Here is a 26,117-nt window from a genome sequence, read left to right on the forward strand (position 1 = left end):
TGTTACTATTTTACAAATGTACTATTTTTAAAACTATTTTTCAAATTATAAATTGAGCCGATACTCAAAAAATTAAGTACAATACATTCATACAGACCAAAAAACATTTAAAAGAATTTAAATTAAACATTCATTTTCCATATAGTACAATTTGATGCAGGAAAATAAATTTGAAAATTCAGTAACAAAAGCGATGAATGAAATTGACGAAATTAATCAATTAGAAAAGATTTTTTAAGAGAAAGTATTTTTTATCCTTTGAAAAAACATATTTTAAATTTAAAATTATTGAATATTTTAAATATTAGTTGGAAAGATCAGAATTTTGTAATTTTTTTAGAATGATGTCAGTACTCAAATTACGTTTATATGAATTAATGAAATTTTACAGTAAATTTTTTTTTTACAATAAAACTTTGTAAACTCTCGGTGAATTGCATAGTAAATACATGCCTAATTACAAAAAAAAAATCAAATTATTGAATATTTTAAAGAAATAAAAAATTGAAAAGATCAGAATTTCGTAATATTTTGTGAATTTAAGTACATATTTTTTATACAATAAAACTTAGTAAACTCTCGGTAAATTGAACACATATTTATTTCTTTTATGCACGTCAAAAACCTTTGAATCATTTATATAAATACAAATTTATAAAATTGTACTGTATTGGAGTTTTACTGATTTAATTTTTAATTAGACTTAATTTCTACTGTACAATGATAAGTCAAAAATTGCAACTTGCCTTGAAGATTAGGTAACTTCAGCAGGTCCTGGGGGCTACCCCCGCCCCCGCGGGGGTCCTGCGGGCCCCCGCCGCCCTGCCCCGGCCCCTGCCCGGGTCCCGCGCCCTCCTGAGGCGGCCCTGCACTGCCGGGCCCGTTTGGGTGCATCGGGTTCTTCTGGGACAAAACCAACAAGTGATTAGTCAAGTGAATTCATTTTTGTTTTAATTTGACTAACGGGAGGTTTTTGCAATATATTTTTATCATAGATGATTCCAAATTGCCATTGTCTTTAAGAAATACAATTAATCAAAACAATAAATCATGATATTTTTCTCGGTCTTCCTCTGCTTCTTTTCCCGCTAACATTCGCCTCATAAATTTGTTTTACCGTTCTTTCCTCACTCATTCGTTCTACATGTCCAAACCATCTCAACACACCTTTCTTAATTTTATCGATAATGCTTATCTCAGCTTTGCATTCCTTCCTTATTTCACTATTCGTACATCTATCATACATCGTTTTGTCGCACATTCTTCTGAGAAAGACCGAGAAAAACATGGCACGATCAGGTATGCCAAATACTTGAAAGCGGTCAGGTTAGGAGTCGTAACAATCGGCGGGTATGTATGAGGAGATGCATGAACGTGGAAGACGCGAAGAATGTTTGCAAGGACAGAGTGGTGCGGCGCTCCATCCTCTCTGCCTACCCCTGCGGCAAAGCCGCGTTAGTTAGTTATAAATCATGATTTTTTAACAACTTTCTTAATCCTATAATAAGAAGGTATCTTAACCAACCGGGCTTTTATATTTTTATTGATCTGGCATTAACTTAGAGTATATAAATAATGATTTAAATAAAATAAAATAAATGCTTGTATACGACCACTATTGAGTGTATAAATGTAAACACAACTAGTTTCGACACCTCCTAATTATTTATTGCTTGTTAGTTTGTATTATCACCTGTTGATAAGAACATTCAGATCTCAGGTTCTCGAAACTATTTATGTTTACACTAATAAACTCTAAAAGTGGTCTTATACTAGTGCTTTAATTTTATATTAAAAAAATCGGTATTTAGTGGATCTATAACATTGTGCAGATAATTTAGTTACATAAAAATAATATATTTAGTGGTTACTTTTTACAATTTTTTTTATAAACGCTTGACTAAGAAGAATCTGTGACGAGAAATTCATTTACAATAAAAATAATTAATTAAACTAATACAAAATTTAATGATGAAGTAAATGAAACAATATAGTTTCCTGGCATTTACAGCTTATATATGGTTATTTTATAAATAAGGTAAGAACTCACATTATCCCAAGGCATGTCACCGTCACTCCCCATTCCGTCCATGACTCCGCACGGCCCATTATTGCCCGGATACCCGTCCATCGGCCCCATCTGTCCCATCTGACCCATCTGCCCGCCGCCGCCCCCCTTCATCATCATCATCTGCCCGCCGCCGCCCATCCGCCCGCCGGGGCCCATCTGCCCCATGCCGGGCCCCATCTGCCCCATGCCGGGCCCCATCTGGCCCATGCCGGGGCCCATCTGCCCCATGCCGGGCCCCATCTGCCCCATGTTGGGGCCCATCTGGCCCATCATCTGCCCGGGGTGGTTGGGGCCGGGGCCCATCATGCCCGGGGGGCCGCCGGGACCCCCCGAGCCCCGTATCGCTCCTCGGTTTTTCACCATGGCGAGGTTATTGAACCACTGGGCGGGATTCTGCTTATTGAACTGACCCATTTTTAAAGGGTGTTTCTAAAAATAAATAAAAAACAAGTATATGTTGTAGTATGTAGTCATGTCCAGCACAAATCTAACCTAACCGATTACAATCGAAGGTCAATTATATCGCAAGAGTTGAGTTCTTTGTCTATTTGGGTCACACTGTCAAACTGGGAAGGGATAATATGGAAGCCGAACTTAAAAGGGGAAGAGCTTAAGGATGGGCTGCATTTGGTAAATTATCAAATTTTCCAAACATTCCCATCATCTGAAGGGAAAAACATTTGATGCATGTGTACTCCCAGTGCTCACATATGGATTCGAAACATCTACCCTAACATAACTAATCACATATAAACTCCGGGTAACACAAAAAGCAATGGAAAGAAGGATGCTAAACATATCCCTTAGGGATCGAAAAACAAATGTTTGAATAAGGGAAAAGACCGAGGTAACAGATGTGGCTCAAATCGAGGGAACAAAAGTGGGACTGGGCAGATCATGTGGCACAAATTTCTGAGGACAGATGGACGAAAAAGGTGCTTGACTGGAGGCCAGAAGCATGGGTAGGCCCCAGACAAGATGAGATTAGGAAAGTGGTGGGCCTGCACTGGAAGAGAGTCGCGTCTAACAGGAAACTGCAGTAGTCCAAGAGGGAGGCCTTTGTTCAATACTGGACACAAGAAGAAGGCTGAAGTAGCAAAGTAGTTCACTAAATAATATATCGCTCACTCCTTTCAAGAATGTCATAAATCAAAAAACTTGATTTTTTTCTCCATTTGAAAAACATTTAATATATTTAAAAATATAATTAAACAATACCTTTTCTTCAAAATGCAAAAACAACACTTTCTGCCCTGTAGCGGGTAAATATTAAGTTAAAAATATGCCGCTTTTGCTGGGTATAGTGCATTTTTTGGGCATTCCGAAAACATGCACAACTGAAAATGGTCAATTTTTTATTTATGACGTTCTTGAAAGGAGTGAGCGATATGACAACAAGTAAAGGAGTCTCTCTCACCTCTAGGTACTTCTTGGTCCCGGGCTGGGCGCAGTGGTAGGCAATTATGGACTGGAAGTGTCCCTGCAGGACGGCCTCCGCCCCCTTGTTGGCCAGTTGCGTGCTGAACACGAATATCTGCGACTGCTGTTGGGTGTACTGCGTAAACACGTACGCATTTGTATTAGTTCCAGATCACAGCGGACATATTTACAATCACAACCATAGAGTTTATCAAATTTAAGCTTGTGTACTGATAATGCAGAAGAGTGTTGAGTAGTTTTGCTTAATTGAGAGGCAAAAAAATTATATTTAGATGATTTAATACATAGCTGAATATTTTTTAGCTTTTTACATGATAATAGAAAATAGCTGAAGAAAATTAAATACAAGTTCTTTTTTTTTTTTTTTTAAATATTGTTAATATATTTCAGATGGGTATTATTTATGCCTGAGGACCGCTGGAAACGGGTTTTGATAATTATTTACATATAGTTAAGACCTTAACAAAGAAATTGGTATATTATATTCGTACAAAAACATTGAATAATTCCTTCTTTTCTGCCTTTGAAATGACACCAGCGCAGAAGATAAAAATACCCTTCCCGTCTTTAAGCATCAATCGATACAACGGGTAGAAATAAGTGTGTTTATTGGGAGGCAAAAATTTATATTTAAACAATTTAATATAAAGCAGAATTAGTTTTTTTGGTTGCTTTTTTATATAACGATAGAAATATATAATTGAAAATAGCTCAAGAAAATTTAGTATTTATTAACTTTTAGTTTACTGTGAAAGAAATTTTCATAAAATTGCTCATCATTATATTGATTAAAGGATGGACACAAAAACATGAATTTGAGAATGACATGTTTTTGTGTCCATATCTTCTTCTGTGCGTGTCATATCAGGTCCCCCTGATGTCGACTATCATTCGAGAATAATTGTCCTTGTCTCGGGCAGCTCTAAACAGCGTCCTGATCCCCGTCCAATCAGGTATATTCCGGAGCCAAGAGATCTGTCTTCTACCCACACCTCGTCGACCCTCTATTTTGTGTGTCGATATATTTTTTTAAATATATAATTATGGGTACAAATAAAAGAAAAAGCCAAGATGAAAGTTTACAGACCTCCATATTGCTGGGCTGCTTCCCAACCACGTTGGAGGGCAGAGGCTGCGGGCCGTCGGGGCCCCGGGGGGGACCTCCCTCCGGGCCTCCTGGACCCCCGGGCCTCTGGCACCCATCCTGGAATAAAACAGTTTTGTGAATTAATACGAGTTCAAGAGGCTCTTGAAGAAGATCCTCATTTGGGATTCAATGTTCGGTGTTCCAAGTGTGTTTTTTTTTTTTATTAATCTTTCCCTTAGAGTGCTAAAAACTTCCACGGGCAACGGTGATATGTATTTTGTACACCATATGAAAAATATAATTTGAAAACGGGAGAATGTTAATATTCCTATATGTTGCTTTTATTGACAATAGTTGAAATTAAAATGTAACAATTTTGTAATCTTAGCTCCGGTAAGTATTTGAAAAACGAGAAAAAAAATACATCGCAAGTAGCCGCCATAGCTGGCGTAGCGGGACAATCGCCCCGAAGGACGACTTCCGCGGTACTAAAAAGAGATCAGCGAAAACAGTATGAAGCCGCGTGCGTGTGTACGCAAAGCACGGCCCGCACGCGCACACTGAGTATTAGTGATTTTATCCCCGATTTTTTCACAAATTATTTATTTCTGTCGCTGCAAATGAATAATTTTAGATTATAATACTTTTATGTAATACGCAATTGTATTACGGAGGAATACAAAAATTTTGAGCCCGCATCTATTATATTTTACATTGATACTGTTGTTATTAGAGTGGAATTGTAGTAAATACATATTTCAATAAACTCCGTAAAGAAATTTAAAAAATAGTATTATAAAAATTCTTAAGAAAAAAATTAATGCCCATTACATATGAATCTTGAAAAAAAATATTAAAAAAGACTATTATACCACTAATTATATAAAACATTAAACCTTGAGTGTAAGTCCCTCTCTAAACACAAGAGCTGAGTCTCTTTTTTGGAGAGGCACAGCGAATCTAAAACTATAAGTTTGCCATACGTATAAATGTTTAGAAATTGTATTATGTCGTACTTAAAAATGTAACTATATTAAATAAATAAATAAAAATATCACCGGGAAGAAAAGGTTAAAGAAGATCCATATTCGGGATCCAAAGCTTGGTACTCCGAGTGGAAAGTTGGCGCATTACCTGCATGGGCATCTGGCCACCCCGGAGGCCGGTCTGCGGGTCGAGGATGTCGTTGGAGTCCGAGGACAGGCGCTCCGACTTGAGGGACCCGGGCCCGACCATGTCGCAGGACGGGGACTTTGTGGGGTCTCCTGCGCACATAAACATCATAGACAACGTTTCAAATATCAAAAACAAACAATATTTGATTCTACTAAGTAATATATTTCATTTAAAATTTAAAAAAAACATTAATTTTAAAAAAATTTTAAATTGTGATAACTGTTTCTTAATTATTACTCAAGTGCTTAGAATTATATCGTAGTCATACAGGAGAAAGTGACCAAGTGCATTTTTTACAAAAATGTGATTATTGACTATTTGATGTCTTACTAGCTTAAGGGTACCCTGAAAAAATCCCATAGCGATTTTAAACTTGGAAGTATAAAAATGACTAACTGCATTGATGTTTATTTTCTTGCCAAGCAAAAGTGACTTAAATGGCCCTCCTGAACATTTTAGGTTTTGTTAGTTGGTCACTTTCTCTTGTATGACTGCGATATAGCTATATAAGGACCCCGAGTACATTTATTCTTCACAGCAGTTTGATAATGCTCTAATAAGCGAAACAATTGTCACAAACTTTTATTTTTATTTTTATGTTTTCAGAAAATAAAATATAAATATGGAGTTCTACAAATTAAACGCCAAATCAATAAATTAATATCATAGACTATTATTTACTTTAACCGAACAACTTAATTTAGCTAGGATACTGCGAGAAGTAATCTAGTTTATCTGTGTAATTTGAACATAAACTCATTTTATTGGTAAAAAACTCTAAGTTTTATGAATTTAATGCTTTATTACTCCACTGGTTCAAAATTTAGAACTTTTTTGAAATTTTATACCAAGATTCATAGCCGTATCTACTTTTTTTATCATATTTAAAAATAAAAAAAAACTTAACAAATTCTGTTGAAATTCTATACAAAAAAAAAGACATTAAACTGATCCATACCGCCTTTGTCTCTAGCAAATTACCAGCGCTCAAGATCTAAATGTTCATCAAACAACACTAAACTTTCGATGAATATTTATATTCAGTAATATAAGTTTTATTTCTCTCACCCTCATTATCCATGAGATTGTCCATCTCGGTCTTGATGTCGGCGCCGCCCATCTCTGCGCCGTCCTCAGAGCGCTCCATCTTCACCCGGGGCGTCTCTTCCGCCTCCTTATTGGCGCCGCCGGATACTCGCGATGAATCTGCCAGGGTGATAAATCAAGTAAAAAACCGGACATCCTTGGCTTAATAATAATAAAACACTCTGCTCCTTATCATCCATCGTTCACTTTGTGTAATACCACTTTAACCGCTTTACGGCGGACCGTCGATATATCGACGCTTTGTTACTGCGCGAAAACTGCGTACCATCGGGATATCGACTTTTGCTCAGTTTGATTTTAGATATCGACCTATGTAGACGTGTCGCGGTGCGCGCGCGTCATTCTTTTTTAATTTGTCTACTTTGTCAGTGGCGTTTACTTTGCCCAATCACATGCTACATTTTAAACAACCAGTCTTTTACTTGGCCAGTCACTTTATTCAATATGTGAAATTATATACTAAAATATAAACATGATTGATATTACTATTTATCACTATTTTACATGTACTGCAGGGGCGTGCGGAGACTATTTTAAGAAGGGATGCTGTTTAGAATTTTAAAAACCATGTAGGTATTTTACTTGAGGGGTATAAATAGCACAAAGTAAAGCACACATTCAAAACTCAATGGTAACGGGAAGGCTGTCTTAATATTTACAAATGAAACAAACATTTCATCATCCTTTGTAGTCGATTAGCAATTCTGGGACGGTGTTATGAAAAACATTTTTGCGATATGGATGGGTTTTCAAAAGCCGTATCTTTAGGCCTGCAAGATATGGCTTTAGGTCTTGGAATAGTCACTTTTGTATAGGCCTTGGATTTGATTCTAAGGAAAGCATCCACCTTTTAGATTGGCATGCTAAAACTAAATCACTAAACAAACTCTCAATAAGGAGGTTGAATACATCAACAATGGGTTATAATTTAAATGTAACTTTGTTTTAAAATCACAATAAATATTTTATTATAACTTAATTATAATGTCTACCGGTTAGCTTCGAAACCGGTAGACATTATAATTAAGTTATAATAAAATATTTATAGTGATTTTAAAACAAAGCAACATTTTAATTATAAAATGGAAAATCACAAAGTTAGTGCTTCAAATATAAATTATATTATAAAATATGTGATATTTTGACATCTCAACATAGGTGAAGAAGAATATGTAGTCAAGGCATATACGGGGCTTACGACCGTCATAGGCTGGTTTATTAATAATAATAAATTTAGATAATTTATATAACGCCATTTTAATTTAAATATTTAATTATAACTTAATTATAATGTCTACCGGTTTCGGAGCTAACCGCTTCTTTATCAAGACTGATTATTGATAAAGAAGCGGCTAGCTTCGAAACTGGTAGACTTCATAATTAAGTTATAATAAATTTATGTATTCATTTTAAATCAAACACAGATTTTTTGAGTCTACTAAGTTGTATTTTATAAACAAAAACACATAAAAAATTATATTGTGACAATTGTTTCGCCTTGTTAGGGCATTATCAAACGAATGTCGTTTCGTTTGACATTCGTTTGATAATGCCCTAACAAGGCGAAACAATTGTCACAATATAATTTTTTATGTGTTTTTGTTAATAAAATACAACTTAGTAGACTCAAAAAATCTGTGTTTGATTTAAAATTAATACATAAATTAAAATGGAGTTCTACAAATTTAACGCCAAATCAATAAATAAGTTATAATAAAATATTTATAGTGATTTTAAAACAAAGTTACATTTTAACTACCGATTTATATATTTATGAATTTGAATTTCCTCAAGAAATTCATTAATATCCCGGACTACCCATGACTACCCTGCATGTCTCCAGGGTGAGATTGGGAAGAAAGGTATTAAAAATAGATAATAATAATAAAAATATGACTTACTGGAATCATTTTCGGGAATTTCTTCCTTAATATTGTTTCTATTACCACCGACTTTGTCTCCTTTATCCTTTATCATACCTCTGCGTGCCTTCGCCAATTTGACTGAAAGGAACAAAACACATCATTACTTTGTGTGTACATGGTAAAATCAACAACTTTTTCTATTTTTTGATCAAATTTAAATAATGTAAAACATGGAACATATCTTCATTCAAGCCCTCGACCGCACCCGGTGGTGCGTAGGGCACTGCATTATATAAACGCAGTGCTATCATGATCATAAATTAACACATGAAGGAAAGGTGATCAGCCCTCCGCTTCCGGTAGTCCAGGGTAATATTGAATAAATATTACAGTGAAAAAATCACTTATATTTATTTGACCCCCCTGGGAATTGAATCCGGGACCTCTAGTACGGTAGCCGAGCGTGCTGACCATTATACTACGGAGGCGGACATATAGAGACATAATGGAACGTATAGAGACATCTATTGCGATGATTATTAAATACAATGATTTTTGACGTCTCAACATAGATAAAGAAGAATATGGATGTCTGGGCATTTACAGGGCTTACGACCTGTTATAAGTTGGTTAAGTGATCACTTTACACACGTGTAACATTCACCAATTCTACCCATGATTCACCAATTCTACCCATGACTCACTAATTCTACCCATGACAACCACACTGTTCTAATTTTTGGAAATCATAGATATATCAATCTTGTGTTGCAGTTCACGTGGGTTCACAACAGCTAATCTATGTTGGAATGATTCCGATATAGATGGCTGTTCCATATTCTTCTTCATCCATGTTGAGATATCAAAAATGTAAAAAAAAACTCCGAAGTGGAGATAATCGAAATTTATGAACAAGTATTTGGATACACTCAAAATTTTGTAAAATCTATGATTAGTCCGCCTCCGTAGTGTAATGGTCAGCACGCTCGGCTACCGTTCTGGAGGTTCCGGGTTTGATTCCCAGGGGGGGTCAAAATAATATTAGTGATTTTTTCACTGTAATATTTATTCAATATTACCCTGGAATGGTACCTGAAGCGGAGGGCTGATCACCTTTCCTTCATGTGTAAACGATCAATTTAACATTGCGTTTATATGAAGCAGTGCCCTATGCACCATTGGGGTTCGGATAAGGGTTTTATTTATTTATTACTATGATTAACGATTTTATAGAGATTTAACCTAAAAGCGTCGAATGACAGCGGATATGTGTCTCCATACAGTTTTTTGTATTACATCATACAAATTTCTCAATTGTAATTTTAAGTAATTTTTTAATATATTAAGTACTGTCCATGAATCAAAGATTCTAATAATTTTAAATTGTGTAAAGAAGTTGTTTTTAGTTTCCATATTTTCTGTAACGAGATGTGACAACCCTGGCACTTTAAGAAAGTTTTAGTTGTGTTTTTTTTTATTGAACGGCAACACAAACGACATACATTGTACAGACAAAAACAAATCTTTTTTCATTAATTGATTCGGCTATCACTTTGTGGTAATTTCTATCCATTTTTAATTTAAGTTTTACTTGGTAAATACCACTATTTTTTAATCTATTGGGATATCGCTCACTCCTTTCAAGAACGTCATAAATCAAAAAACTTGATTTTTCAGGAGAACGTTTTTTATGTTTAAAAATATAACACAATGTATTAAAAATAAATATCAAGCCACTTATTAAACTTTTTACTGTGCAACAGATCTTTTTAGGTAAAACCTGAAGGTTTTTCTCCATTTTAAAAATATTTAGTATATTTAAAAAAATAATTAAATAATACCTTTTCTTCAAAATGCAAAAACAACACTTTCTGCCCTGTAGCGGGTAAATATAAGGTTAAAAATATGGCTCTTTTGCTGAGATATAGTACATTTTCTGGGCATTCTGAAAACATGCACAACTGAAAATTGACAATTTTTGATTTATGACATTCTTGAAAGGAGTGAGCGATATGTGTTTCGATGCATTCCACATCATTTTGACGGTGTTTAAAAATAACACAGAATGGATCGAAACAAGTTTCACAATAAATATTAAAAAATAGCAGTATTTACCAACTTAAACTTAAATAAATAAAAAAACAAATCTATAGGGTTCAATTTTTTCATTATTTGATTCTGCAGTTAAATTGTAATAATATCCGTTGAACGCTGTTGAAATGCGTTCCCTCAGTCGAATCGATGTATGACCAAATTAAAAATGAAGATATTGGAAAGGAATGTAATGCTGACTAGATAATTTAAAAAAATTAAGAAAAAATCTTTAAGGTGGTATATGGACATGTGGAGCGAATGGATAGCAAAAAAATTACTAGGAAAGTATATTTGGCAAATGTGAACAGGAGAACAGAACGAGGATGGCCAAAAAAGACTTGGCAGGACCAGATCTATCAGTACTTAAAATTTGGTTGTGTCTAGATGTATGGATGCGAGGGAAGCTAGGAGTGTATGTCAGGACAGACGAGTGTGGCGTTCCATCCTCTGCGCCTACCCCTGCAGAGGAACGGCGTGATGGTAGTAGTACTAGTAGTAACAGTTATTCGTTATTTTAGAAATACATAAATTGTTAAAATTAAGTAATACCTACTGGGAAGGTTATCGAAAAAGCTTTACCAAAAGAACCTTCCAAACGATAACACGCCATCTTTTTATATCTTGCTCTTATCCTTTTATAGCTCTAAGCCGCATCCAAGTGGTGCATAGAGCACCGCATCAAATTGACGCAGTGTTAAAACAATCTTGATTACATTAAGACAGGGTGATCAGTCCTGCACTTCAGATTTATGGATATAGGAGTGGAATATATTTCACGAGACACAGATAATGGTTGTGGGAAAGGAAATGGAGGATTGTAGGAATGAAGGTTATACAACCAGAATAGCAGCGAAGGCTATGGCACTTTCGGTTGCATACCTGTACTCGTACTAGGTTTTGCATGTTGTAGACTGTTAATATGTAAAAGTCTCTTAACACGTTGACTTCCAACTACGAGATAACTCGTAGATTGCGTTCTTTGCTAGGACGCCGACTAGGAGTTATCTCCTACTGTGCTTACTTGCCATATTCATGCAGCTACGATCAAATTCCTAGTATATCAGTGCTAATATGGATAGATGGCGCATGGGAAGAGAAAAAAACATCAATGCTGACTTACATGAACAGAAAATTTAATAATAAATGAACAGAAAATATAACAATAAGAAAATTTATTTAAAACCAAAAAGTAAAACAATATTTTTATTGAATATGATTAAATCAAATTGGCTTTTTATGCCGGAATTCTGAAAATTGCCGTGGAAATCAATGTGTTAAGGATAAATTTTAAAAAATAAACATTCATACTTTTGATAATTTAAAAAATATATATATAATCATTCAGTGATCTGGAAGACATTGATGCAATCAAAATTATTTATTTATGGAAAATGAGATTTATATTTATACAACTCGCTATTTGAACCTATCAAAGGATGAATTGTTTATAAATAAAGTAGTCTCACTGAATGCATTTCTAACATTATTTTTTTAATTGTTATCAAGCTAAAATCTATATTCAGGTAGGCAGGTGTGTTATAGTACTGGCAGCTCCAAAGGACAAATTATTTTTTTAGCATCCCTGAGGCATGAATGCCAGCATTGGGCCACTGCCAAAAAACAATATAAAATTTTGATATTTCATTTGTACGGCATTCGAGGTGCGTTATTTTTAGTGGTATGCTTATTTTACTCACCTGACGCAGTCTGCAGTTGCAAGAATAGTTCTATGAAAACATCAGGTTAAAATAACTGCATAAACAATGAGGTGTATCTCGGGCAACCTTATTCTGTCTGAAAACACACGCACACCCTCCGGATGGCGAGATTTTGTCGGTATAATCACAGGCGTATGTTTAAATTAACTCGGAGATTCACAATTTTAGAGAAATTTAAGAGTTATGCGACGAAAACAAAAAAAAACTCGGGAGCGCTGACATTTTTGTTTATGGTACATTGACATACAGAATCCTTAATTCCTCGTTGTCACAATAAAACGGACGACGCCGCGTTAATTGTTCGCGACACGCACTGGGGATAGTAATTACGAGATGTTCCCTCGGATATAACAACGCCACATTACCTGATTTATTTTGTTTCTGTCAGCATCAAATACAAATCACTATGAAAGACATACGCACACACATGGATAAATTCACCATCATAGATTATTTATAATACAGATCGCAAGCTTGGTATACACGAATACCGGCACTCGAATCTTCATAATTCACACGTTCTATGCGTTACTCTCCGAAAGACAAAGATGGCGTACTACAAAATACTCTCTGTCTCGCTTTAAAATTATAATTGTAACAAATTTCTCGCTGAACACATAGGCAATATTATAATATACAGGTAACGGTTTACTTCTTCTCTCTTTTTATCTCCTTTGGCATACATTGGAGTAACAAGGATAGGTATTTCTTCATACTTAACTCCAAGAAATTAATATATTAAGCTTAGAGTACATGCTCACCATACTTTTCTTGGCTTTGCTTACAAAAAATGTTGTACTCTGGTAGGGTTGGGCGGCCATAAAATAGCGATTTATTGCAAATCGATATAGGATTTTAGGGCCGCTGAGTAGTAATCTTCTTATGGGATAACTTGAATTCATTTTAATGCTAAAATACGTTTGGCGTAAATTTGTTGGGAATATATTTTTTTATATGAATACTATTTTGTTTTATCAATTATTATATTAGCGACTTTTACACAAAGAAGCATAATGTTAAAATTTGAACAATTGTTCTTGTTCATAATATGATTCTTGTATATTACTGTACATATTTGTAGACACAGCCATCTGTAAGGAATTACGGGATTTGGTAAAATTATAAAATGTCTTCCAACCAGATTGGTTGGAAGACATTTCTGCCGGTGAATGGAGCACTGCTTTGTATTCTTATAGTTCCTTTAACTATGAATTACATTAGCCAAAGGTAATTAGTTTTAACGACGGTTCAAATTCAATATCTTTTATGTAAAATAAATTTTTACTTTTTATCTCGTGACCTCGTGCGTAATATTTAAACGTGTTGAAAAAAGGCATGTACACATATAATAATTATGTTAATTCTGACCTTTATAAGAAAAATATGGTTCATAGGGCACCGCATCGGACCGACGTAGTATATATTTGATCGTTAATTCAAGAATTCAATTGTTGCGATTTAGCATCTTTACGACGCACGACTATATTGTAAAGTTATTGTTAAAACAATATATCGACCATTCGACATATTCGATAATGTCGATACTTTGGTTGTGTCAAGCCAACGCTTTCTATTATTTTTTATATGATCTCCCAATCCTTTTGTTAGTGGTTTGTATTTATGTAATAAAATAAACTAATTAAAAAATAAAAGGACTGAATTTGTGGCGGTTGATATCAATTAATTAAGTGTTAAAAAAAAACTTTATACGTTTGGTTATTTGACGTTACCTTTTTTTACAACAAATGAAATAGTGTTCTTCTTCTTTTTTATGGTTTTTCACCCATCTTGGGTGTTATAGCCAAAGAAATAGCGTTGTCCATATCAAGTAACCAAAAAAGATTATTGAAAAGAGTCAACCAATGTTAAATTTCGTAAATTATATTGTCTGAACTTTTCGCGTACTAATTATCTGTCGATATAAGAATTCAGAAATTGCTGAAAAAGATGTAGAAACTTTGATAGATTATGTGGTACTATAGGTGGAGAGAAGATATAAAAAAATGTGATACAAAATGGGGATTGTATTGATAAATGTAAATTTATTAAAATAGTAAAGGATATACTATGATTCATTTCCTGAATGACATAAATATATTGAGGTTTTTTTTTCCTTCTTCCAGTTTTGAATTAATTTTTTGAGGAAATAAATTATTTCTTCCGATGTAGAAAGGTGAAAAAAATATTGGAATTGGTAGACTGAAAATAATTTATTTGGTGCACAAAACATACCAATTTAATTAATTTTCATTTATAAAGATATACCTCTAATATAAAAAATTCTAACTTTGCCCATCATACTGATTTAGTCAATTGGATTTTCTAGTTTCAAATTTTCAAATTAAAAAAGAATCTGAAATAATTTACTACTAAAACTTATCTTCACCCAATGGCGCGTAGAGCACTGGATTAAATTGATGTTAATTTAGTAATTTATTATATGAAGGCATGTATAATCTAAGGGAATATTTAATAAATTTACTTAAAAAAACACTATTATAAACTAAATAAAATAAAGCGTATTGTGAAAAATAACATTTTCGGCGATATCCTCGTATGTTTTTGCATGAATTGAAAAAAAATACCTATGGTAGGTAGGGATCCCATGTTTGTTCAAACAGGTAGATACTTATAAACATAATCAAAATGTTATTGTTGGTTTTCGTGGTTTTTTGTTTTATAATTTGGTATCACTGCGTTTGACAGAAACAAGAAAACACAACAGGCATCATAAATGTCTCTCCGGGAAATTTTCATTAGAAATGACTTCTACGAATGATGATAAAGATGTAAAAAATACAACAGATGATAACGCCATAAAAGGCAAATCGCAATTTGTAGAAATAAATAAGGTGAGTCCCGTTTTCATTAGTGATTGTGTCCTGTTTATTACGCGACGCCGCGTACTGACTTAAGTTTGTCGTATGTCCGCCATGTTTTGCCCGTGGAGGGTGTTGTTTTCTATTTCATATGTGACTTTAAATTCTTTTGATTCAGATGTATTTTATTTCTAAAAGTACATATTAATTATCCTTAATTTCTATTTACGGTCGTGCGTCTAAAAAATCCCCGTCTGTCGATTACGGTCGCGTTATCGTGGCGAAATGGTCGTGACGGTGAATCTGTGTATATGTCATGTCAAAATTCTCGATATGGAGTTGAAAACATTGGATGGTATTTATAAACACGTTTTTAATGTTTTTCTCCGATACATTGTCAGAAATCACAACTTTAAATATCGGCTTTCGTAATATTGTGGTAAAAAATAGTTTGTTTAGGTGACATTTTAACCGCACGTTATTTTTATCACGTACTATCGGGAGAGCTTACATTTATTAAAAAATCTTAAATGCTGATAAAGCATTTAACTAAAAGTAATTTTTATCAATTTTCCTCGTTTTTTATCTCTAAATGTTGACTTTTAAAGTCTTGGATTTATTATTTTTCTCGTTAATGATATAATATTGTTTATTTAATTTTTTTATCGTAAACAAGTGTGGTAAAGTTTGTGTATAATTGTGACATTAAGTGAATTTTTTATTTGTGAATATTTTATTTTTAGTGCAAAATATTTGAAAAGCGTTTATACGTATTGTTTATAGTGTGCAAAAATGTGAAATGTATTCAACAAAAATAGTGTAAAATATTTTTAAACATGGTGAAAAAATTGTGCAAAATTTTAATGCTACAAAGAAATATGGACGTGTAAATAACTTTTAGGAAACATGTGAAATGGTAAGGATAGCATAAATATTAGGTAAAAATTGTTTAAAAAAATATTGGAATGTTATAGTTTAAAAATATAAATATATATTTACCTACGGGAATCATTTTTGTTTCCTGGTTACATTTAAAATGATTTATTTATTTATTAATATTTTTAATATTAAAATCAAACAGGCAGGCCTTGTGGTGTAGTTGAGTAGATGCACGGCTGCGAAATTGGCGCCGCGGGTTCGATTCCCGCCAATTGCAAAGTAATATTTTTTTTTTGAGATTTATTTTTAATTGATCTGGGTGTTTCTGATGTATTTTTCACATTTACCATCCCCATCCTTACTATCCTACCTGCAGACAAGCCTCAAAAAGTGGAGACTTTGCAGGTTATTCCTTTAAAAAAAACACACTGATTTGAGTTTACTAGGTTGTATATTTTATTTAAAAGAAATCATTAAAAAAAATGTATATCTGACTCATTAATTTTTTTACAAAAATGTTAATAATATTAGTATATAACCACTCACCGAGATTTTTATGTCTACCGGTTTCGAGACGTACCCGTCTCTTCGTCAGGACAATCACTAACACACTTAAAACTACACAAAATGTTTAACACATGCGATTTTTGGTCGCCCTGAAGACCAACATGCACTAAAGTTTTCACCACAGACATGCATTACGAGCCGAGGTTAAACATGCAATAAGGTTAAACGTAGACCGAAACCGGTAGACATAAAAATCTCGGTGAGTGGTTATATACTAATATTATTAACATTTTTGTACAAAAATAAATAAGTAAAAATGACTAACCACAAAGTAAATGCTTTAAATATTAATAATATTGAGAATAATATATGTATATATATCTGACAATTGTTTGCCTTGTTAGGGCATTATCAGAGAGTAGTTGGTCAGAGGAGAATAATCGGTAGATATATATGAGGAGATGCATGAATGTGGAAGAGGCGAATGATGTTTGCAGAGACAGAGTGGTGTGCCATTGTATTCTCATTTTCTATCCCTACAGCAGGGAAGCAGCATGAAGGATAGGTCGACGTGCCCTACGTAAAGTGCTCTAACTACATTTTTTTCAATTTTGAGATATTTACTGTACGTTATCAACTGACCGTTATCTACACATATAAAGAAACAATAAAATATATATATATAATAAATTACGCCTAGTTTTCAGGCGTAGAAGACGCTATCTACATCGAATTTTCGAAATGAACTGAACTCCTAAAACGCTAACTAATTATTTTACTTATTTATATATATCTATACTAATTATTTATCTTAATTTTGACAAAGCATAAAGTTTTAAAACGATTTAATACGTTATTTTATCGTGTTTTTGAATGAATAATACTAGTTTAGGATTTCAGAAATAACCGTTTACTAAAAAAAATTAATACGTTGAAAAAATCTTCTAAGCTCTCTCCTGTAAAGTTACAGATTTGCAGATAGAGTACTTTACGTAGGGGCCGCCGAGGTAGTATATTTTTTTTTCTTAAAAAATATATTTTATCCACAGTAAACGATGTTCTTATTAAATATCTCCACTAAACTGTTGATTACGGAGTTTTATCTAGAGAGGTGAGTTAGAGCGACACATGTACCCTCATGACTTGAAGAAATCCTGCTTCTAAAGAATTATTACTATGACTAGTGTACTTCGAGACGCCCGACTGAAGCCAAGGAGATGGCGCGTGACAGAGTGACTTGGAGACGACTCGTGTTGGCCATATGCTCCACCTAGGGAGCGAACATGGAAAAAAGAAGAAGAAGTGTATTTTGTCCACCTCCGTAGTGTAATGGTAAGCACGCTCGGCTACCATACCGGAGGTCCCGGGTTTGATTCCCAGGGGGAACATTCAACACAGATGGCTCATGTGAACCCATATGTATAGCATCACGAGATTAATGATATATTAACGTAAGAGTTCCAAATATTTGAGTAGTGTGGTTGTCAATCATGGGTAGAGTGGTGAATGTTGCACACGAATAAAGTTATCACTTAACCAGCCTATGATCATAAGAGGTCATAAGCCCTGTAAATACCCAGAATTCCATATTCTTCTTCATCTATGTTGAGATGTCGAAAAACAGATATTTAATTATCCAGCACCTTATTCATTAAAATAACGCTTAACACATCAGCCATTTATTATTATTATCAATGCTTAGTTATTGTGCTTGCTACCGTTCTGGAGGTCTCGGGTTCGATTCCCAGAGGGGGGTCTAATAAATATAAGTGATTTTTTCACTCTAATATTTATTCAATATTACCCTGGACTGGTACCTGAAGCGGAGAGTTGATCACCTTTCCTTCGTGTGTTAACGATCAATATAACACTGCGTTTATATGATGCAGTGCCCTATGCACTATTGGGGTGCGGATAAGGGTTCGAATGAATTAGTTATTGTCATTTTTTATTTATTTTTCAATGAAAGATAATAAGACAACATTTTGGACATCAGAATCACACGAAACATGGTACTATAACCCGAGTAACCTGTATCGTTTTTTTTTAAACATTGTAACAATAAATTATGTCCCGTTTTTCTGAGAGATATCCTCGCTATGTTTGTACAAAATCTGAACAGATTGAAATTATATATTTAAACAAAAAATACCTGTTTTTCTGGTGTTTATTTCCGGTTTCATCATATAGAAACAAATGTATAGTCCTAACTTGTGAATTAACGAGTTGTCTTCCTTTCTCAAACGTTCTTGCAGAATATTCTGATCTGCCGTGTGGAAAGCAGTACTCAAAAAGGAAATCAAAACCAGTCTACAGCATCTACAGAAATTATTATATCAGACGGTACTTTTACTACGTGTCTCTGTAGAGTGATATCGCCTATATGCCGATACTTCTTCTTCATCTCTCATTTTCAGGAACCAATCATGTGCGAAAGTTGAGGTCGGCCTGTATATGAATTTTTATATAACTGAAAAGTATGTTTTCTAGAAATACATTGAAAGTAGGGTAAATGCCTGGAACAAAGTAAAAGGTACACTGGAATTTCTGGTATAAAACAAAAGCTTTACAGCAGAATTTAAACCAGCAGTGCACAATGGTGTCCTGGTGCCGATCCTAATGCATGGAAGTGAAACGAGGAATCGGCAAAAGAAGGAGAAAATGGATCAAATGCAGGCGAAATGCGATCTCTCTGGCGTATGTGTGTCATAACATAGTACATTAAATATCCGAACTATGAAATACTGAAAGAGTGCGAGGCTGATACGAACATTATCGGTGAGGAAGGAATGCTAACACACTAGGGACGAGTGTATTTTACACCTGTGGAGTGCTGGCGATAGGATTCGATAATTGTGTACATATAGTTAAGATCTTAACAAAGAGATTGGTACATTATATTCATATAAAAACATGAAATAATTACTTCTTTTCTGCCTTTAAAATGAGGCTGGCGCAGAAGAAAAAATACCCTTCCCGTCCTTAAGAATCAATCGACCCAACAGGTAGAAATACCTTTCCCTCTCCTTTTGGGAAAACGTAACCAGTGCAGTTGGTGAAATGTCTATGGGTACAAAATGACGATGTTTGTGGTGTTTCAGTCCCTGGAGAGCGAGTCCCTGAAGGATGTTCCATACGTGCAGCGCGCGGGTGTGCTGGCCGCCTCCTGGAGAGCCGCCACCTCCCCCCCCGCGGCTCCCACCCTCCTGCGCAACCTGCACCGCATCACGCTCCTCTACGTGCTGCAGCAGGTAACCACATCACCAACATCCCCACACTTCCGCACATTTCCCCGCTAATGGTGGGAACCAATCTCACGATGATGCTAATATTATTAAGGTGGGGACTGACCGCAGCATTTCGTTGTAACGTAACATTCGCTGCGACCATCCGAACATCGGATGGAGTACTCGGAATGAGCTCGGCTCGCTGTACTGACTTTATGAATGCTCGCATCGTAACGTGTTATGTTACGACAAAACAATCCCCAACATTATTTTAATGACTGATGCCATATTTCGCCCAAAGTGAGCACTACTTATCCTTAGAAGAATGTTAGTATGTTTGCCCGATGTGTGCACTGTTTAATCATAGAAAAATGTTGATATAATTTCATAAATTGATTCAGCAGTCACTTTGTGGTTAAATCTATTCATTTTAAATTCAAGTTTTACTTGGTAAATACCACTATTTTTTAAAATCTATTGTAACATTTGTCCTGCGGAATGGATCAAAGTGGCACGTGTCACAATAGATTTTTTGAGATAGTGGTATTTACTAAGTAAAACTTAATTAAAAAATTAATATTGGCACGTCTTCCCGATGTGTTCACTATTTATCATCAGAGTAATATTGATATGTTTTCTTGATGTGTGCACTTATTTAACATTGGAAAAATGTTGATATGTCTGCCCGATGTGTGGACTATTATTTAACCTTAGAATAATGTTTAATTATCTGTCTGATGTGTGCATTATTTGGAAGAATGTTAGTATGTTCAATCTTATAATGGTGGCATGTCTGCCTGATGTGTGCACTATTCAACCTCCGAGTTATATCTGCGAGTATGACTGATGTTCACACTAACTAGCCACATCTATACGATTGTAAGTTACCGCTATTTATTACGCCGCAGATGTATGTATATCACTGAATAGAGGCGCTCTATTATCCCCGGTCTGTTCTGTGCGCAGGAGGAGTGGCGCAAGCTGGAGGAGGCTAGCCGCGCGGGGCTGTGCGCGAGCGTGGAGCAGTGCGCCCTGGAGCTGGAGCGCGCGGGCGCGGCGGGCGCGGCCAAGCTGCGCTACCTGCTGCGCACGGCCGCGCACCCCTGGCACCACGCCGCGCTGCGCCGGATCATGGAGGGCGGCCCGCAGCCCGACAGAGAACAGGGTGAGGCACTATCCGCTCTGAGTCTGGTACTGCACTTCTACAGCGGAGTTTGTATTGCATTTGATAATAATAATAATAATAATTTGGATAATATGTATAGCGCTATTTTTGTAAAATACTACCCTAAGGGCGCTTATAAAGATATGGATGATAGTAATAATAGTAGGATGATGATGATTAAAACGTCGTCAATCGGTCTCGGGCCGTCGAGTCTGGGGCGGGGAAAAGATGAGCCGACAAATTAAAACGCCTTCCTCTTGATCCCATGGGCTGGAGAATAGCCAAGATGTTGGGCAGGACGCTTTCCTGAGCGACGGTCGTCACACTGGAGGGCAGCTTTTTGATCTCCTCGTCATTGTGGATGGCCAACTTCCAACTTCCAGACTAGCACAGTTCAAATGGAACTTTTATCCTCTTTTGCCGCCCTTCCGTTATCTGACATAATTGTTTTGTCTCTGAGGTTTTCCGCTTTCGCTTTTATACGGCGTAATTGAAGCATTTAAGGTTGTAGTTCGATTTCATCAAATTTAACCATTTAAGCACATGTTCTAGGATCGTTATTATCTTTGCACATTCTAGGGGTTTCGGATGAATACACTATGGTCGTAACGTACCCTTAAGGGACGAACACAATATCACTTTTTAAGGTGTGTTCCTTCGGCACAGATTCTTAGAAATACACTACACCGTTTAGGACCGCATTGCTATATTGAACGACGCAATGATATTCTTGATGCACTTTCATCAGTTAACAGCTAACCTTTGTAAAATTATAACTTTTAACCATTTCAAGTTAACAACAATCACAATATTTATAGATGAGCAAAAAATTGTAGACTTGAGATGTAAATTTCCGGAGAAAATTAAATAAATGTTGGAGCGTGGTTCCTCAGCAGCCGCGTCGGGCGCTCGAGTAACCCACACAGGTTAAGGGCTCAGATACAGATGTGACTGGTGGTAATAGTTTTAGACTATAGCATTACGAGACTAATATCCTTCCCGCTTGCAGTGGAAGGGTGGTTCCGCGAGGAGTCGAGTGCGGGCGCGCTGGAGCGGCTGCGGCAGCTGTGCGCGGCGGGCGGAGCAGCGTGCTCGGACGCGGGCATGCGCCTGGCGCGCGCGCTGCTGCTGCTGCCGCCCGGCGCCGGCGTGCGCCCTGCGGCCCTGGACGCGCTGCTCGTGCTGCTCGTGCGGGCCCAGCGCACCGCGGACTGCATCGCCGAGGTGACACTTGCCCTTCTTTGAACGCGCTAAGCAAAAAATAAAATAATATAAATGTAACTTTGTTTTAAAATCGTTATAAATATTTTATTATAACTTAATTATGTCCGCCTCCGTAGTGTAATGGTCAGCGCGCTCGGCTACCGTACTGGAGGTCCCGGGTTCGATTCCCAGGGGCCATCAAATAAATATATGTGATTTTTTCAATCTTACATTTAAATATTACCTTGGACTGGTACCGGAAGCGGAGGGCTGATCACCTTTCCTTAATGTGTAAACGATCAAGATAACACTGCGTTTATATGATGCAGTGCCCTATGCACCATTGGGGTGCGGAAGGGTTTAAATGAATAATTATAATAAAATATTAAATAGAAGAGGTTAGCTTGGAAACCGGTAGACATTATAATTAAGTTATAATGAAATATTTATAGCGATTTTAAAACAAAGTTACATTTTAATTATAAAAAGGAAAATCACAAAGTTAGTGTTTCAAATATAAATAATAAAAAATAAAAGTTGATTTGAAAAATGCAAATTCTCCATAAAAAATAAAGTATTCTATAAAATTCCTTTTATTTCCTTTAATTGTTTAAGCCATGTCCATGTTTTGTAAAAGCCATGGAATATTGCGCATAGCTTTTACAAGCCATGGATTATAGTCGATTTACGCATCCAAAGGGTTAACTAATAAATTTAGCCGCATTGCTCATGTATTTTTTGTAAAAATGAAAGGTGTCTAACTAAGTATCTATGATATATTAGTGTCAAGTTGTGGTCCCATGGTTAGTGACTCTTAAGTCAGAGTTTCTCGGTTCGAACCCAGTTTACCACAGTTTGATACCTATTTCTAATAATGCGCCGCTTAGCCTCAAATATTTTTGTAAATAATAAAAAACACAAATATTTATCTTTTTATTTTATTTTTATTTTTATCAACTATTCAACAGTGTGTCTGCCTCCATGGTGCAATGGTTAGCGTGTTTAGCTACCGCGCTGGAGGTTCCGGGTTGGATTCCCAAGGGGGGTATTAATAAATATTTGTGATTTTACACGCTAATATTTATTTTATATTACCCTGGACCGGTGCCCAAATCGCAAGAGTGATCACCTTGCCTTCATGTAAATAATGATGAAGACACGATGAATCGTATGTCTCACTGGGCGTTTTGTTCTCCAGATCAAAGCTCTCAGCGTCCCCGACTCCGTGCAAGTCATCAGTCGCCTGTCCACCCGGGACAAGAGCAGCGGGCGGCTGTGGAAGTACGCTCGCGACACGGCACTCCTATGCGCTCAAGTAAGTCTGACCCGATAAGTAAATGGACTAGGCCAGTGTTCTGCAAACTTTTTCTGTTCAAGGTACACCTGCCAAATCAAGAAATTTTAGAGGTACATCAAAGATAAAAACAAAGTTTATTTAATATTCTTCTTCTTCTTTTTCTAGATCCTAAGGATCTGTTTGTTCCTCCATTTGTAGCTCTTAGGATGTTGACTCCCAGCTGTCTTTCCACCTTTTTAAAGGTCTGCCTGGTGGTCTGCGTCCTCCAGGGATTCCTTGAAGGGCGATACGTGGAAGTCTGTCATCTGACATTCTGTTTACATGATCATTCCAGTATCGCCTTCGGTGTCGTCCCCACCTCACGATATCCTCCGTCTTACACATGCTCCGGATGTCGGTATTTCTTACTCGGTCTTGCAATGTGTTTCCGGTTATGGATCGGAGAGTCTTCATCTCGGAGGTTCGAAGTCGAGATTTTGTTCTGGAAGTATCTGCTCTTGCCTCAATCCCATAAGTGGCTATTGGTCGAACACATGTTTTGTATATTTTCATTTAACTTTCTATTCTCATGTGTTTGTTCCTCCACACCGAGTTTCTGAGGCGTCCGGATATAACTGCAGTCTTATTAATTTGTTTCTGGGTCTCACCATAGAGGTCACCATAGCTCATTTAATATTGATTAATTATTAAATTAATATAATGCGAAAACATTTATCACACAAAATCTAAGCCTGCTTAACAGAGCACAGGCGATAAAACTTTGGAACAATTGTTGATAAGGCTGCTCTCATCTCTTCGTTGATCGTCCACAGGCGTTCTCTTGAATCTAAAATTGAATTCTAAAATCCCAATTCGCACAAGTAAATCGTGGTAAAAGAATCGCAATAGCATACTTTGAAAGCAGTGGACATTCATTTTTTATATGCAGCCAATAATGTGGTAGCTGTGCTTGGGAACATTTCAGTTTAAATGTCCTGTTTTTAGCTCCATGAATTCTTCTTTGTTCATTTATCGGTAAGTGACTTTTTCCGCGGCATACCAACTAATCGCCACGATACACCAGTGTGCTGCGGCACACACTTTGCGTAACACTGGACTAGATAACAAAAAATTAATTCTTTTTAAAGTAGGGAGGAATTTTCTTACCCGTAAACAAATCTCATTGTCATATTATTATTATTTTTTGACATTTCTTCAAAGATGAAGAAGAATATGGAAATCTGGTATTTACGGGGCTGACGACCGTCATAGGCTGGTTTAAGTGATCACTTTACACACGTGTAACATTCAACAATTCTACCCATTATTGACAACCACACTACTGAATTTCTTGGAAGTTCTATTTATATGAACCAATTTAGAAACATTATTCTTGAATCACTAGAATTTCACAAGAGACATCTATTGGTGAGATGAAAAGAAGCTTTTTATTGAGCAAAAACTCTTTTATTAGTATGTGAAGTTCGAATCCTGGATTATAATCTGGAGATAATCCAGATTTTGTGAACAAGTATTTGAAAACACTCAAAATGTTGTAAATCTCATTGTATAAATTATCGAATTGTGTGAATATTGTTATTTACAAATAATTAAAACAACTATGTCCCAATTAGGTCATGGTGGCTGCTTGCCTAGTGCGGCCGATGGAGGGCGGGGAGCTGAAGGCGCTGGCCTCCAAGCTCGTGGGGCTGTACTCCGCCAAGCCCGACAGCCTGGCGCCCGCGCTGCGCAAGCTGCTGCAGTCCGCCGACACTGCCATGCACATCTACACCGTCTGCCAGGCCGTCCAGCATCAGGTACTGCCCACACTCCCGCCGTATTCTCTGACCGAGAGACTGGTTCGGAAAGTGTACCACATCCCGTAATAAGTATGATTAAAGCCACCCTCCTTTAGGTGATCCCATCTCCAAAAGTAAGGAACCCTTACGAGCGTCTTCCACTCTCTACCAACAATATGTAAAAGACACTTCTAAGCATTTCCCGCAAATAATGTGTTTATATGATATTCTCAATATTATTAATATTTAAAGCATTTACTTTGTGGTTTGTCATTTTTACTTATTTATTTTTTTACACGACTTGGCACGATCAGATCAATCAGAACCTAAAATCTGGCGGTGTCAAAAGTCTGCGTAATCGGAGGGCATGTATGACTAGATGTATGGATGTGAAGGAGGCGAGGAGTGTATGTCAGGACAGAAGAGTGTGGCGTTCCATCCTCTCTGCCTACCCCTGCGGGGAAACGGCGTGATGGTAGTAGTAGTAGTATTTTTTTACAAAAACGTTAATAATATTAGTATATAACCGCTCACCGAGATTTTTATGTCTACCGGTTTAGAGACGTACCCGTCTCTTCGTCAGGACAATCACTAACACAGCATGCAAACAATACCACCCTTCATCACCATAGCACCATTTACACACTCAAAACTACACAAAATGTCTAACACATGCAATTTTTG

The 26,117-nt window shown here is 36.1% G+C and overlaps 2 protein-coding genes across 6 annotated transcripts in view; one reads left to right on the forward strand and one right to left on the reverse strand.

The window, feature by feature from the left end:
• LOC148305026 (uncharacterized) overlaps window positions 1-13,042 on the reverse strand; it is a 38,813-nt gene extending 25,771 nt beyond the window's left edge. For 2 of the 5 annotated variants that reach the window (XM_088267377.1, XM_088267372.1), the window contains exons 1-8: window positions 12,924-13,042; window positions 8,783-8,884; window positions 6,843-6,980; window positions 5,733-5,863; window positions 4,599-4,715; window positions 3,489-3,626; window positions 2,051-2,500; window positions 747-903 (exon numbers count right to left, since the gene is read on the reverse strand). In XM_088267377.1, the coding sequence (XP_088123503.1) occupies window positions 747-903; window positions 2,051-2,500; window positions 3,489-3,626; window positions 4,599-4,715; window positions 5,733-5,863; window positions 6,843-6,980; window positions 8,783-8,858 (1,207 nt within the window). In that variant the 5' untranslated portion in view covers window positions 8,859-8,884; window positions 12,924-13,042. The other 3 variants (XM_088267376.1, XM_088267374.1, XM_088267373.1) reach the window with 3 other exon arrangements.
• A 2,211-nt stretch (window positions 13,043-15,253) lies between these two features.
• The window catches only part of LOC148305027 (uncharacterized), a 38,020-nt gene continuing 27,156 nt past the window's right edge, over window positions 15,254-26,117 (forward strand). The window contains exons 1-6 of the mRNA XM_088267328.1: window positions 15,254-15,410; window positions 19,865-20,014; window positions 20,957-21,155; window positions 22,165-22,379; window positions 23,557-23,673; window positions 25,269-25,451. Coding sequence (XP_088123454.1) covers window positions 15,321-15,410; window positions 19,865-20,014; window positions 20,957-21,155; window positions 22,165-22,379; window positions 23,557-23,673; window positions 25,269-25,451 — 954 coding nt within the window. The 5' untranslated portion in view covers window positions 15,254-15,320. The remainder of the gene's footprint in view (window positions 15,411-19,864; window positions 20,015-20,956; window positions 21,156-22,164; window positions 22,380-23,556; window positions 23,674-25,268; window positions 25,452-26,117) is intronic.

The sequence above is a fragment of the Brachycentrus maculatus genome, unplaced genomic scaffold (assembly GCF_059751285.1).
Source record: "Brachycentrus maculatus isolate JH-2025_06_01 unplaced genomic scaffold, ASM5975128v1 h1tg000293l, whole genome shotgun sequence".
In the NCBI taxonomy this organism is placed as follows: Eukaryota; Metazoa; Arthropoda; class Insecta; order Trichoptera; family Brachycentridae; genus Brachycentrus; species Brachycentrus maculatus.